The sequence below is a fragment of the Sylvia atricapilla genome, chromosome 9 (genome assembly GCF_009819655.1).
Source record: "Sylvia atricapilla isolate bSylAtr1 chromosome 9, bSylAtr1.pri, whole genome shotgun sequence".
NCBI classification, from domain to species: Eukaryota; Metazoa; Chordata; class Aves; order Passeriformes; family Sylviidae; genus Sylvia; species Sylvia atricapilla.
In genome coordinates this window covers 21,167,119-21,182,079 of record NC_089148.1, presented here as the reverse complement: position 1 = coordinate 21,182,079, position 14,961 = coordinate 21,167,119, and the positions used below count along the sequence as shown (strand labels likewise).

General features: G+C 48.9%; 1 protein-coding gene across 1 annotated transcript; it reads left to right on the top strand.

Annotated features, from left to right (window-relative positions):
* The first annotated feature begins 243 nt into the window (after positions 1-243).
* On the top strand, positions 244-12,843 carry GFI1 (growth factor independent 1 transcriptional repressor). The gene is made up of 7 exons (XM_066325207.1): positions 244-350; positions 1,899-2,126; positions 2,339-2,545; positions 7,104-7,519; positions 7,609-7,746; positions 9,317-9,482; positions 11,501-12,843. The coding sequence occupies exons 2-7, from the start codon at positions 2,012-2,014 to the stop codon at positions 11,677-11,679; spliced, it is 1,221 nt and encodes a 406-aa protein (XP_066181304.1). The 5' UTR covers positions 244-350; positions 1,899-2,011; the 3' UTR covers positions 11,680-12,843.
* Positions 12,844-14,961: the final 2,118 nt, after the last annotated feature.

Sequence of the window (14,961 nt, the reverse complement as noted above, 5' to 3'; positions counted from 1 at the left end):
ACTTCAGCGAGCTCTGTGAGGTGGAATACGGTAAGAGGTTTTCATTTAAGGAAAACTGAGAGAGAAATAGAGGCGGGAAACACTACTGATTTGTGAGGCATTGGCGCTTTTTGTAACTTTTTTTTTTTCAGAAGCTCCTAACTAACGCTCAGGAAGTGGAATTTGTGGTTTAGGGGGCCGAGCTCTAAAGGAGTTGAGAGAGTCAGAAAAGTTAAAAAAAAAAAAAAAAAAAAAAGCCAACTCAGGCACCATTGCTCCTTAAAGGGAGGCTAAATTTAAAGTCATACAAACTAGGCAGGCTACCGCGCATACCCCGTCCTCAGCCCAGCTTCCTTCGACCCTCCAAATGGGTAAGCGCTCTCGCTTCTGTCGCCTCGCGTGGGCAGCTGCCGGCGGGCGGGCCGGGGCGGCAGCGACTGCTCTCCTCTCGGCCGGGACCCCGCGCCTCTCCTGCCCTGCCTGAGCCACCGGGCCCGGCGCCAGCCCTGCGCCCCCGCAGAGACGGCCGCCGGGCGGGCGCGGCCAGCGGGAGCCGGGGCGAAAGGCGGCCAGGTGGGCTGCGGACTCGCCTTCCCACGGGCCCGGCACCTGCCTGGCCAGCTCCGGCCTTCGGAAGGCGGCGGCGCCTCCGCGGCGTGACTGTTGGAGGGAAACTCGCGGCAGCAGAGGTGCCCGGAGCCCCCAACGGCTGCGGCGGCCGTTGCTGTCGGGGCGCGGGTGGGTAACGCGTAATCGGGCCGCTTTGATTTCTTTGCCCCCTCCCTCCGGGCCCGCTGGCCAGTAGCCCCTGCTCAAGGATGAACGCAGCCACAGGTGGGTCTGCGCAGCAAAGCTCCCACCCGGCTCCGTGCCAGGGGGCGGCGCCTCCCCAGCAGCGCTTAGCAGCCCTGCCCCTGTGGGGCGCCGACGGCTGGAGCTCTGTGGCGCAGCCAGTGCCGCCACCTGCGGGGCAGTTCCTGGGTCCTAGCTGACGGGCTGGGCCTCTTCCCTCTCTTCCCCGATTGCAACTCTATGAAGTCCCCCCCTAAACCCCCAGGAAGAACGTGGATTATACTCGCTATTTGCAAAGTCAAGTGTAACGGCAGAGGCGGCCCGGTGCTGGACGGGTTCGAATGAACCTCTTCGGCCTTTCCCCGAGGAGTCGGCTCGGGGTAGTTTTGTTTAACCCGATCCCCCCCGACTCCCGCAGGTTTCCCACCTCGTCTCATTTCCCCGCCCTGGCTTTCCGTGCCCGCAGCTGCAAGGTGGCGCGGCGCCGACAGCTGCGGGCTGCAGGACAGATTCCGTTTTGTTCGTTTTCGTGTTATCGTGGTTCGCGCGGGATGGGTGAATCAGTCCCTCCAACAGCAACAGCCTCTCAGGCGCCAGGTTTGGGCCGTCGGGTTTGTAACGACTCCCCCTCCCGTCCCGGTAGCAACCCCGCGGCGGCCAGCCCGTCCAGGGCGGTGGGACGTGATGAGCTGTTTCGGAGGGGAAATTAGTTGGTGCCGCTTCTGCCGTGGCTGCCGGCGCGGGGGCAGACACGGAGGCGCGGTGCGCCCGCCTGGACGGACGGGATAACACCCGACCGCGCCCCACAGCTCCCTCAGCCCCCGCTCGTCCGAAGAACGGTGCCCGGCTGCTGTTACTGCCTGTTCCCCGCAATCCGGCAGCGGCCGTCGGAGCGTGGCCGGGGCGGCCCTAAGACCACGGTGGAAGGGAGGAGGGTAAAAGGCGGTGGCTGGGGGCTGTTGGAGGCTAAGTTATCTGCGCTCCTGGAAGAGGGGGCGAGGCGAGCGGGGTCGGGGGCGGTGGCCGAAGCCACCTGCGCGCCGCCACCTGGCGCGCCGCCCCTGGCGAGCGGCCCCTCCTGGCCGGCGCCCCCGGCCCTCACCGGCGGGCGCGGCGCCTTCCCGCAGGTCGCTTCCCCGCCGCCTCCCCGCTGGAGATTCGGGGGTGACGTTCGCCGCCGCCGCCGTGCCCGGCGCTTAGAGAGGGAGTGCGGCCGTGCCGGCCGTGACAGCACCCCACCATGCCGAGGTCCTTCCTAGTGAAGAGCAAGAAAGCGCACAGCTACCACCAGCCTCGCTCCGCCGACGAGGACTACAGCCTGCGGCTGGAGACGGTGCTAGCCCAGATCTGTGCAGGTAGGAGTCCCTCGGTCGCAGGCACGCTCACTCGGAGACTGCCTACCCGCCCGACACGGCCCCGGTGCTCGTGGCCCCGGGACGCCGGAGGGGCTGATGCCGGTTTGGCGAGAGTCAGGCATCAAACCTTGGTGGGAGCGGGACGCCGCGGGAGGTAGCTGGGCTCCCACCACAAGCCCACACTAAGGAGTTCCCTCTTCTTTGCCCTGCAGACAGCAAGATCCCCGAGGACACGGAGCTGTGCCGCACCGCCCTGCCCGATCCGGAGCCTTCCCAGGGGCGCTTTTCCCCGGAATCCCATCTTACCGAGGCTGCCGATGGCACCTCCGAGTCAGCGCCCAGCTGCGAGGGCAGTGTCTGCGACAGAGTGTCCGAGTTCGAGGATTTCTGGAGACCTCCCTCGCCCTCCGTCTCGCCAGGTAGGACCGGAGCGAGCAGCGCTCAGCGATGGTCCGGCTGCATGTCCGTGCCGTGCCGTGGGGCAGTGGAGCAGGCATCTCATGGCTACGCGCCACCACCACAAACGAGTAGAAGGGACAGATTTGCCTGTCCCTTTTTAAAATCATTATTATGTTTTCCCCAGATTTTCCAGACTCTGTTCCTTCCACTCGTTTTGGGGTTACCACTTTCGGGTTGCTTTTCCAGCAGTATTTTGCTGCTGAGGGAGCAGCGGGTGAGAGGCTGTAAGAAAGTTGTAATGACTCGGGTGTTGATTTTTTGGTTTGTGATTAATTGTTAGAGGCAAGCCTGGTTATATTTAAAAGGTCCCAGCATTCTACAGGGTCGTTCCTACATGGAATTTTTAAGTCTTTTAAGATAGTACAGGCAATCTATGTATCTGTTGTAAACAGCGCTGATTTTGTTTTGTATAACCTGCTAGACATTTTTCTTAACGCCCTTTCAGGTTATTTCTTACCTCTTGCCTATAAAAAAGATCTGTCTATCCCTTCCCCCGTTCCCCCCTCTTTTGCTATTTTTTAAAATGTTTGTTTATTTTTCTTTTCTAAAAACACATTTGTAAAAACCAGAGAAGAAAAAAACCAATGACAGTCAGATTTAAACACCCCAAATACAGGAAACTCACACTTATGGCTGCAGCTCCTGTCTCTAGCTCCCTTGTCCTACCTTTGATGTGGTTGGAGCAGTGGGAGATGCTGTGTCCAGCCTGGCACGAATACTTATCTCGTTTAAAAATACAATGACGTCATTTTAAAAAGAAAAATATATATATATACAAAACCAGTTTTTATTGCCTCGATTAAAAAGAAACAGCTGGAAAAAAGGACAATTTTTGTCTTGATGAAGGAAAAATTGTGTCAGCTTTACCGACCCGACTAACAGCAGATGCCAGCAAACAAATACTTAGTCCGGATTTGCCACCATTTCCCACCTCGCCTTTACAGTGTCCTTGCATATGAAAGGCTAATTGTAATTATGTAGATTTGCATTTTTAAAGCCTCATCTTCTTTCAAGAATCCTAAGCTCCTTTGAGAGGACATTCAAAATGCTGTCTAGCATCAGACACACGACACTTTCAGTCTGTGCAAATGACACATCAGACCAAATGCAGCATTGCTGCATTACTCTTCTGGTAATATTTCTGTACAGACTGTAGCAATGCGTGTAAGTTTTGTTCTAATGAAATTTTCCTGCTCCTCTGATCCCAAATAACTACAATCTCTGCACAGAAAACAGACCATTTTCACAGGATGTCAAAAAGACAAAAAGACAGATGTAAAATAGAGCAGGTATTTTGCCAGGTCTGTTCTGCATTTCCTCCTTCTTTCTCCTTTCTCCCCTTACTGTGGGATTCATCAGCTTCCAGCCAAGAATCAGGCTGTCCAGGGAAAATAACTTTACAAAATGAGGATTATGTCCTCAGATCACGATTTTTCGGGATGGGGTGGGCAGTCTGGGGGTCTCTGATCCCATTCACAGAAGGTGCAGGAAAGTATGGGACTCCAGGTATGGTAAGCGTTTTATTAAATGAATCTCAGTGCATTGAGAGAGGTGCTGTTATATTAATGATGAAGGCAGTGGCAATAGGATTAGATAGCTTGGCTTTCTACCACAGCTCACCTCCTCCAGCCCCTCTGCCTTCCAGCTGCTTTGTCAGATTCGGTGTGAAGCCAGAATTTGTGTCCAGGTCTCTTCTGCAAGATGCGGTGGTGAGAGACTGTATTCCTACAATTGTGTTTGGATGGGGCACAATTTTTGTGCTTTGCCAGGCACTACCACTCCCTTATATCTGGAAGTGAACATAGGTGCAGGTTGTGCTTCAATGTGCAGTGAAAGCTGAATTTATTTCACTTTTGTCTTTGAGTGCTGTGCTGCTGATGTAGGTGGTCATACAACATACAGACATAATACCTGTTAACTCCATCAAAGCAAATCACTATGTTATTTAGCCTCACTTTCTACATGTGTCTGTAATCACACACATGTGCATATACAGAAGGTGCATGGGAGCTCAGTGCAGCAGTATTAGTATCTCCTGATGAGTCTGTGATGCTGCAGAAGGAGACTTCTGGGTATAATGGAGTTGTGCAGAAAGTGTGGTGTTTTGTGTAAGAGGATACTCAAATCTTTCTTTGCTGTGCATATCAATCTGTTCACATCCATTTAAGGTTGAGTTTGTTTTGCTTTCAAAAACAAGCATTGATTTTTTTTCCTCCCAGAAGTAGTCTCTCTAATGGCTGCACAGAATTTCTAGGAATATGAGGGAGAATTTTTTTCTTCATCTCTGCTCCGCCCTATATGCTGTGAAGAGGCACACACAGAAATGCCCTGCAGCGTGGCACAGCAGGGTTTGGAGGTTTCTTTGCCACTGGGCTTGGATAACTTGAGTATAATGTGAGGAACTTCCCTGCATTTGTGCTTGAGAGGGCTCCAAAACACATGAGGTGATGGGAGGAACATGGTATGCAAACTGATCTGTGGTGCAATGTTCACTGTATACTGTATTGCCAATTCCAAGGGCTCAAAAATCAGGTCAGCCTTCCCTCTCACTCAATGAACTGGCTCAGAAATCAAGATTGTAAGTAATACCTTATGGATATTCAGTTCTAGTGTTGAAATATTGAGGGTTTATGTTTTCATGCTTTTCTTACAGTTTGAGTTAGAAGTTGGCTTTAAAAGGAAAAAATAAAGTTATAACAAGAACAAACAAAAGCAAAGTTGAGGGCCTGATGAAATCATGCCATTTTAAGAGCTGGGACTTTCAGATATGTTTGAATTTTGTGATAAAATCGTGAGAGATGGCAACACTGAAACTGGTTGCAAAGACACAAGATAGATGATGTGATGCTGACCACAACTTTGCAGTCAGTGCAGAACAGGAAAAATCATGCTGAACACCATGTCAGCTAATTTGATTTCATCACTCTTGTCAAATGTCCCAGCTGGTATGTGTGCATATATTTCCAGCCAAAAGATTGCTAATTTCTTTCAGTGGAAGAATCTGAGACTGTTAACATCAGAAATTATGTCAAAGAGAGGAAAAAGTCAAGTCATTCAAAGCTCAATTTAAACTTCACTTCTTACAGCCTTCTGTAACCTCTCAATGACCATTTGCCTATCCAAATGGATAGCCTAACACATCGTGCCTTCTTTGCCTAGTCCACCCCCATTTATCTTGGTTTGCCAAAGGATGAAAAAGCCATGGGAGCTGACATGAATAAGTAAGAGATCCATTGTGAGTGGACATGTTTCTTGTTAAGGGAGGTTACTCTGGAAGCCCAAGTTACAAGGGATGCCAATATCTTTGTGAAGGCATCAGCATTTCAGTAGTTACTGATTCCTCTCTTCCTTGGCTCACTAAAACTGTTGTCCAGTGGAGACATTTGACTCTCCCAGTGCCTGTTACGATGAGCAGTGAAAGCAGTGCACCTCGAGAATTAATCAGCATCTCTGGCAGACCCAGTTGGGGTCTGGTGGCTCATGTTTTGTGCCCAGTTGTGCTTTCTTCCATGAGGCTCTTTGAGCAGTTGTGCTTTTACACACTCCTCTCAAAGACTGTGCTCTTGCCATTGTATCAGATTGCGCTGTGGGCCCCCAAGTGTGATTCATGTGCCCACTGCATTAGTGAGATGCCACTGCTGAAGGCAAGCCTCTTAGAGCCTGCTGAAGCTATTTTAATGTTGCCCTGGTGGAAATTTGATTACAACTGCTAAGAAAATGGGTTTGTGTCTCCAGGTTTTAATCTGGCCCATCCCAATGATTATACAAATCCCTGTGTTTTCAGTGGACTCAATTTCTTTATATGGAGACCCTCAGAGCAATCTGAAACAACCACGATTTTCTTTCACATGAGGAGTAATTCTTTTTCTGAAAAAATGAAGCACAACATGCAAGCACTTCAGATGTTAAGATGTTACTTATTTAAGTTATGCTGTAGTATAGTTTTGTTGTAGTATAGTTGTGCATAAATTTGAGAGACTAAATTTAGGCATTAAATTGTGCAACACGATTTTTTCATTTTGTTGACCAGGTAAATCTCAGTAAATTTGCTCTGCCTGGCACCTCTGTAAGGTTATATTTGCATATGTGTATGTGTGAGTGTGTGATCTCCATGGAAGTTTAAACATGTGCACTGTCAGCTTCGATGTCCATCTTGGGACACAGTAGTACACGTTTCCAAGGAGCTGCAGATAAACCTGTAGGAAGTTGCAGACTGAGATGTTTAGAGTCTTGCTAGTCAGATCAGTGTGTACACACCCAGGTATCCAGAGATGGGGGCAGACAAAACTGGTGTTGGCTTTAAATAATTTGGCTGGGGCACTGGGGAAGTAGGAAGTATTGGACATTCAGATCCTATATAAAATATAAAATGTTCTCCTACTGAGATGAAAGGGCAGCCTCAAAATGCAGTGCAGTGGTCAGGCTCAGGATGTAAGCCTGAGTGCTGAGACTGTTCTGCCTCAATACAGTGTCTAGATCGTGAAGCACATCAATTCCCATGCCCTTGTGTTTCCACAGCCTCAGAGAGATCTGTATGTCCGTCCCTAGATGAAGCACCCCCTTTCTCGGTGCCCTTCAAGCCGTACATGTGGAACAGTCTGGGTGGCTCCGAGCTCAGGCACCTTGTGCAAAGCTACAGGCCCTGCCCGACGCTGGAGCGGACCTCAGCCCTGGGGCTCTTCTGCGACCGGGGCTCTGAGCCTGCCCTCTATGGCACCGAGTGTAGCTCTTCCCTGGGACTCTATGGTGACTTCAGCTCCCCTCCTCCGGGGCTGTTTGAGCAGCCGCCAGCAGCAGCTCCTGGACTCTATGCTGAAACACAGCCCGGGCTGCAGCAGGAGAAGGGGCCAGGTGGCATCAAAGTGGAGTCTGACCTCTTGTGTCGTCCACTGCTCATCAGCACCGGCTCTTACAAGTGTGTCAAGTGCAGCAAGGTAGGGATCCTTTCCTTCCACATTGGATATGACTCTCCCCCAGCCCCTTCTCCCTGGCAAACTTGACTATGGGTACTCTCTTTCCTCAGGTCTTCTCCACCCCGCATGGCCTTGAGGTACACGTGCGCCGCTCACACAGCGGCACGAGGCCCTTTGCCTGTGACATGTGTGGCAAGACCTTCGGCCATGCAGTCAGCCTGGAGCAGCACAAGGCCGTGCACTCGCAGGTGAGAGCAGGCATGCTGCCAGGATGGACGGCTGGGGGCCAGGGCCAGCTGCTCTGTTCTGTGCCTGGGGAAGCCACGAAGGCAAATACAGGGCAAGGAGGTAGGGACCTAAACTGAGAAGGGGAAGAGAATGTGTGAGGGCTGCAGTGGCCAGTTGTAGGTGAAGAATATGGTGACAATCAGGAAGGGGTGGCCAGTTACTTGCACTGGAGCTAATCAGGTAATTAAAGAACACAGCCTTTGTTTCCATTCTTCAGACCTCGCATGCATCTGTATTAAGCAATGGGCACTTCTGGCACTCTAGAAGTAACAGAAAATAATAAATGTTCACTCTCAGAGCTGGAAATTGTAATGCAGATGTTAGCATTTTTTTTTAACAGCCAGAGCAACTCAGTGTGCTTTCTTCTGATGCAGCACTCCTCATTCTTTCTCCTCCCTCCCACGGAGAAGTGAGTCTTCCCTTGTTTGTAGTCATTTTTGTCAGGGCAGGGAACATCTGAACGACCATTCAGGTATAGAGCACTGACTTCACCCGTCTCGACACACTGAGTCACACACCAAAAGAATATGGTGGTTAATTTTGGTAGGAGGACTTGTAACATTTTCCACCTGCTGATACTATGCCATATTTCCCCTTCCCCACCCACTTGACCTGGCAAATCTTCCTTCTTCAGATTGACTTTTGGAGGATAGAGTTACAGCAATGTTTTTAAGCTCTTTAGTGAGTGTGCAACCAGCAGAGCACACAATGAAGGGAGATATCTCATTATCCATCAAACAGTGGTGAAAAGAGCAGCACTGCATAATGTGTCCATACAAGGGACAGCATTTTGGGAAGAATGCATTAAAAGCCAAATAAAGAAGGTGATTGTGTGAAAGCATAGAAGGAAGAGGAAGGTGCAATGAAAGTTAAAGGATGGAAGGAAGAGATGATATATGGTATAAGAAACTGGTGGAGAGGAGTGTTTGAGGGAGAGATGAGAGACAGTAAGGTCTTGATGCATTTGGTTTTACATGTTAAAGTAGTAAGCTGAAAAGCTGTTTGTCCCAGGTGCTCTATATACCTTCCACTTGAATTTTAATGGAACTAAAAAAAGCAGTTAGTTGTTACCATGCCAGAACTCAGTCTACCACAGGGATTTCTGAAGAGATCCAAGCAACTCTTGGCACCCACTTTCTTGTGTACAGTGGAGAAATGGCCTCTGAACAGTGCTGCAGCTGTTGGGCTTCCCAGTAGAGTGATTGTGTGTCTTAGGCCTCTGATAAAGTGTGTTGGCAGACTCTGCCCAGTCCATTGGCATTGCTCCCACCTGGCCATTCATGCCAGCAGGAAGAGCTGTTCAATGAAATTTTGGGTAGTGCACAGCATTAGGAGAGGATGCATTATCTTTTTTATCATGTGGTACTGCTATCAAGCCAGTGTTATCATCTGTGTAGGCCAGTCCAGCTCTCTGGAAAAGTGTAAGTTCTTGCTAAGGCAGAAGGGGCAACACTCGTGCTGCTGGGCAGTTTGTTGCTGATGGAGTCATTGGTGTGATGTAATGTGTGTGTCTGGCTCATCTCTCTGCAGGAACGCAGCTTTGATTGTAAGATCTGTGGCAAGAGTTTTAAGAGATCTTCTACTCTGTCCACCCACCTGCTAATCCACTCAGACACCCGACCCTATCCGTGCCAGTACTGTGGGAAGCGGTTCCACCAGAAATCTGATATGAAGAAACACACCTTCATCCACACAGGTCAGCCCTGCAGCTGCTGGTGTCAGCCCCAACACGAGGGCAGGTCTCTGAAGAGCTTTCTCTGCAGCAGTCCATTTTTCCTCAGGGGGCACAGCACACACATTTCTATGTGCTTTCTCACTGTCCCACTGCTGTTTGTGCTATCTGAGCTGTACTTGGGCAAAGGAGGGTGATCTGAATGTGGTTTAATGAACAGCAGCTGCAAAATAACCTACAAAAATCCTCGCAATCCAATCAGTGTTCCCTTAATAGGATCCACCAATGTTTATTCAAAGGGCTTTTGTGTAAGATGATTTGTAGAGTATTATATTCGTGTAGCCTTGATTTACAGCTGAGGTCCCGGGAAAATGACAGGTGAATGTGATTACAGCATTGCTTTTTGCAGGATCTTCCAATTTACAATAGGAACAACAGGAGTCTCCTCCTCTAGATCAAACACTAAACTGGAGGGCCTAGGTCTTAGTATAAATATTTGTTCAGAGATTGTCTGCACTTCCACCTGGACTTTCTGAGAAATGGCTGCAGTTTGATACAGAATGGAAGGAGAGGTGCAGAGTTCTCAAGTTTCACTGTTACTAATGAACATGGAAACTAATATATTGTGCAAGTGAATCACCAAATGAAATTGTTTCAAAAGTAGCATTCAGTGAGAAGGCAGGTTTATCAGAAATCATTAAAATAGTATCTTGCCTTTCAGACCTGCACTGTTCACTTGAAGTAGAGGGAAACTAGGAAGAATCTGTAGACATGAAGTATCAGTCGTACTGACCAAACCTACGGTTCAGATGACTGAAATCCTTTTTTCTGACAGTGGCCAGTAGCAGATACAAAGGGTAAAGCCTAAAAAGGGCAAATATTTAGAGAATTGATTGTGACTTTCCTAGGTGATACCCAAGTGAATGATAAATGTTCTTTACAAAGATTTTTCACTGAAGGTTGCTGGATGAAAATGAGCTTATAAAGTAATACAAGAAGTATTTCCATAGAAACTTTTTCAAATGAGGTTAGATTAAGTAGAATTTCAGACAAATTCTGAATTAGTCAGATTATTTTCTTGTGAGATCAGAAACTGTGCCTGGGCTTTTAAGCTGCTAATATAAAAGCAGGTCCTTAGCTGAACGAGATATTCCTTTCATATGCACCATATTCTTGTGAAATGAGCCTTCAGCACATTTTGTATTATTTTTTTGATTCTAAGAATCTGATCTTCAAACACCCAAAGAGTTTGTTGTTCCCAGCTGAAGGCAGTGGGCTCTGCAGGTGCAAAGCCACTCTGAAAATCCGGCTTGGTATTGTGGTTGGGTTCCCTTTTATTTGTTATTTGATAGTAAACAGTATGAAAATATACTTAGATCCTGTTCCCATGGAGTTTTGCCACTGACTCCTCTGTAGAAGTTCCAGAGGCTGCATTTATTCCCATTTACATTATCTGCCTGCAGGAGAACTTCAGGGCTCTGACTGCTAGCATTGCAGTGTGAAGAACAGAGAGAACAGGTGTCTGGATGAACCCTGCCCTTCAGGATTCACTTAATGGCCCTCATACCTCCCTTGGGGACAGACCCCAGATCACTGGATTTGTTTTAACAACCTCTATCTACCTATTCCACCTGCCCTCATGCTGATGGTATAGTAATCGATGTCAGGCATTCATCACTTTTCCAGGAGTTCCTCGTGTTTCTAGGACACAAAGCCAGTTAAAATGGCACAGAGCCATGCAGACAAAAATATTCACAAGGTGTGGTGTCCTGAGAGCACTCTGTGCTTTAGGCTACTCCCAGGACTGTACTGGGGTGATGGACATGCACCCAAGTCCAGGCTTGCTCAGCTGCAGTGGAGGCTCAGCTTATGCTCTGTCTGGGGCTTCCAACTGCATGTTTTGTTGTAAGAATGACTTCTTAGGTAATCACACAAAAATCTCTTTGATAAGCTTTAAGTACCAGTGTGTATTTGCTGCGGTCCCACGTAAGCAGCACGTTGCCTCTTTCACAGCCTCTCTCTTTCCCACCTTCTGCTTGCAGGTGAGAAGCCTCACAAGTGCCAGGTGTGTGGAAAAGCCTTTAGTCAGAGCTCCAACCTCATCACCCACAGTCGGAAGCACACAGGCTTCAAGCCCTTTGGCTGTGATCTGTGTGGCAAAGGCTTCCAACGAAAGGTGGATTTACGGAGACACCGGGAGACACAGCACGGCCTGAAATGAGTCGAAACTACAACACGGAAAGCACCTACAACACTATGAGAACAGGACTCCCTTGGCTTCCCTGCCGGACTCAAGCCGTGTCTTGAACACAGACCTGGCATTACCCTTCTGAACAGGAGCTCAAAGAGGAAAGAAGAGAATAGAGCCATGACTTGACAGCTCAACCTGAATGACTGTGAAAGGGGATGGGATGTAAAGGATGGGGTTTCTCTCTTTCTCTTCTCCTCGTTGTTTCTGAAATAACACTGAAATATAAGTCTTTTACACATAAAGCCTAATTCTTCAAAGATGGATAAGCTACCAAATATCTGCAAGCTGGAAAATATTTCTTCTATGGTGATGATGAACCCCTTCAAGTTTTCAGTAGCTTGAATCAGCTGGCAGGGAAACATGGATATAACAGTGTTTACATGGGGTAATGACAGAGAGCCATCAGCACTTGCCCCAGTTGAGTTCAGTGCTGAATGAGTTCACTCTTGGATGGCTTCCTGTCAGGAAAACCTGGAGGATCAGAACTGTCAAAGTTTGACATTTTGCTGGTTTTTAACCAAAGGTACCAGCTTGGGTCTGATCCTGCTCTCATTAATTCTGGTGCAAATCAGGAGCTGCATTAACAGTTACAGAGAGATCCTTTTTATCCTCCCTGAGCCATTTCTCTCTGTGCAAGGCCTGACTGCCAGTGTGTTTGAAGCACGAAGGGTTACTTCTTCCTACATCCACTAGGGAGGAGGAAGCTTGTTGAAAGACCAGCGGAAAAGCCAAAGCACAGAACTATGCCTTAGAACTAGAAACCAATCCAACAAGTGAACCTGCCTGAGGAGGGCAGGAGCACCAGGGAAGCACAGACTTGTTCAGAACTATTACTGGCTTCTACATTCTGGGCTTGTTCTAATAACTGGAAAATAGCTACTCAATAGCATCAGTTGTATATTTGTTTTTAATTTTAAAAACTTTCTGAGGTGGGCAGGATTTACTATAAAAGTATAACTTACTTAATTTGCCTTAACAACTCTGCATGTACCTCAGTTAAAAAAAAAAAGGATGTTTTTACTTTGTTGGCAAGTTTGTAAATGTCCTTATTTAGATTTTATGGAGTGTCTTACTTTCTTGGTACATATTTATTAGAACAATGTTTTAAGTTAATAAAGTATCGAGGATGGTTCAGAGTGATTTTTATTTAGTATGTAACTGCATGTTTGTGAATGTCAGCCATTACAACAGTACACCACAGTGATTGTCAGGGATGCCACATCCAAGGAGGGAATACAGGCACAAGGGCTGTAGTGATTAAAGAACACAACTGCCATCTTTATTTGTCCAATTCCTACTGATTTCAGATAAACACTCAGACTTTTGAGGACTAGGGTAATACCGTGGCTGGGACTATCACCATAAAAGGGTTTAGGGGGAAAACAGCAGTTTTAAGGCTCTGGTTTGGAAATGTAGACAGCCAGAAGTCCCTGCTTAGCGGAGCAACTTGAATGTCTCCCACAAGATTAAATGTCTGTGCCTGGGAGTTTGCAGGGACACCTGAGCAGCAGGTGCATCATTTATACTTAAGCCTGTTGGGACTCACAGTACAGCCTTTTGCCTGCCTGCCCAGTCAGCACGGCTGGCTCCATCTGCCAGTTGCAGCCCATAAAAAATAGAAGCAGATGATGGAGAGGTCCCTTATCTTTTTCCCAACAAAGCACAGTATAGTAGCCTCTTTTTTTACATGTGCATGTAATCTTGTGTTCCCACATGGGTATATACCCATGTTTCCAGCTTTGTACATTTATTCTGGACAAATCCAGCCAGCAGAATCGCCCTGTGCCCTGCTAGACTGGCCCAGCCTTGGGGCACCGCGCCCACCCGAGGCCGGGGCACTCACCTGCCATGGTGCCGAGGTCCTCGCTGTGTTTTGGGTTTCTGCTACCCTTGAGAATCTCGGTAGGTTCCCCGGGGCTGCCCTGGCAGGCTGTGGCCGTGTCCCCTCAGGTGTCGCCCGCCCGGGCGGGGTCGCGCTCCGGCCTTGGGCCTACCCCGGCCGGGCGCCGCAGGCTGAGCGCTCACTGGGCACAAACGCGGCCACAGCCACGGCAGCCGGGCTGCAGGGACGGGGCACAGACACCGCGGGAGGTGCCAGGTGCTCTGAGGACCACATCAGGCCCATTATACTGGATTAATTAATGCAGAAGGTCAGTGCAGGAGACTCGGAAGGCCTGTGGTGCCCTGGGTCCCACCCAGGCCGGGGGAGGGTCCGAGGCGCGGCTCAGCCCGTGGCGCAGGTAGGCTTGGGGCTGCCCCACGGTGATGCTCGGTATTGATTTTACAGGGAAGCTGTTGCTGTGCATGAAGTGAGTGCTGGCCAGGGACTCTGGGTATGGGTTGGCCGCGTGCAGCTGATGCCCCCAATCCCTCTGCCCTCAGAAGGGCTTTCCTGCCAGACACAGCCTCCTTCCTTCCTCCTTCTGGGCAGGCCTTGCTCCAGCGGGTCCTGAGCGGGCTCACTTGTTGGCATTTACCTTTAAAACGACAACGGCAATGTGTGCTTGCACCCTTGGAACATCCCATTTCCAAACAGGGCAGCTAGTGTGGTTTGAGTCTAGTGCTGCCCGCAGGGTGGGCTGGGTGGCTGAGGAGGCACAGCACAGGTGGCAAGGATGTTCTTCACGGGAAGAAACCCGCAGGTGTTTTGTTGGTTTAAGTGTTTCTCCTCCCAGAGCATGTTGCAGTTCGTGCTGTGTCTCGGGGTACCACTGATGGGCTGCAGCTCAGACCCAAACCCCCTGAAATGTTTGTTCTGCATGGGAGGGTGTTCCCGTGTCCCCAGCCCTGCCTGCACGAGTGCCAGCTGCTGGTTTGGGTGAAATGCAGCTACCCGTGGGGAAAAGTCATGGCTTTAGGGTGAGGAATTGAAATGAAGAAGAGGAAAAGAAGATTTATCTGGAGAGAATCAGAACAGGCTACTGAGAGGCTGTGGAGCAAGTCTGAAGATTGGAAATATCTCTCTCAATGTTATTACTGTGTGCCATTAAAAATGCATTATGCATATTACATGACCCATTATTCATGAAGCAGGTTCCATACCTTTTGTTTGCTAGAGTAACACTAGAAAGGGTAAGGAGAGACACTGGAGCACACCTTTGTTTCTTTCTGTAAATTTTTAATGACACCTCTAGCTAACCAGTTGGTGAAGCTCAGTTCCTGCATAAAAGTGGAAAGGCAGAGCTATCTACGGGACAACTAAGCCTTTCAGAAGCTAATTTGAGCTTGTGTTCATCCACACCAACAATGATT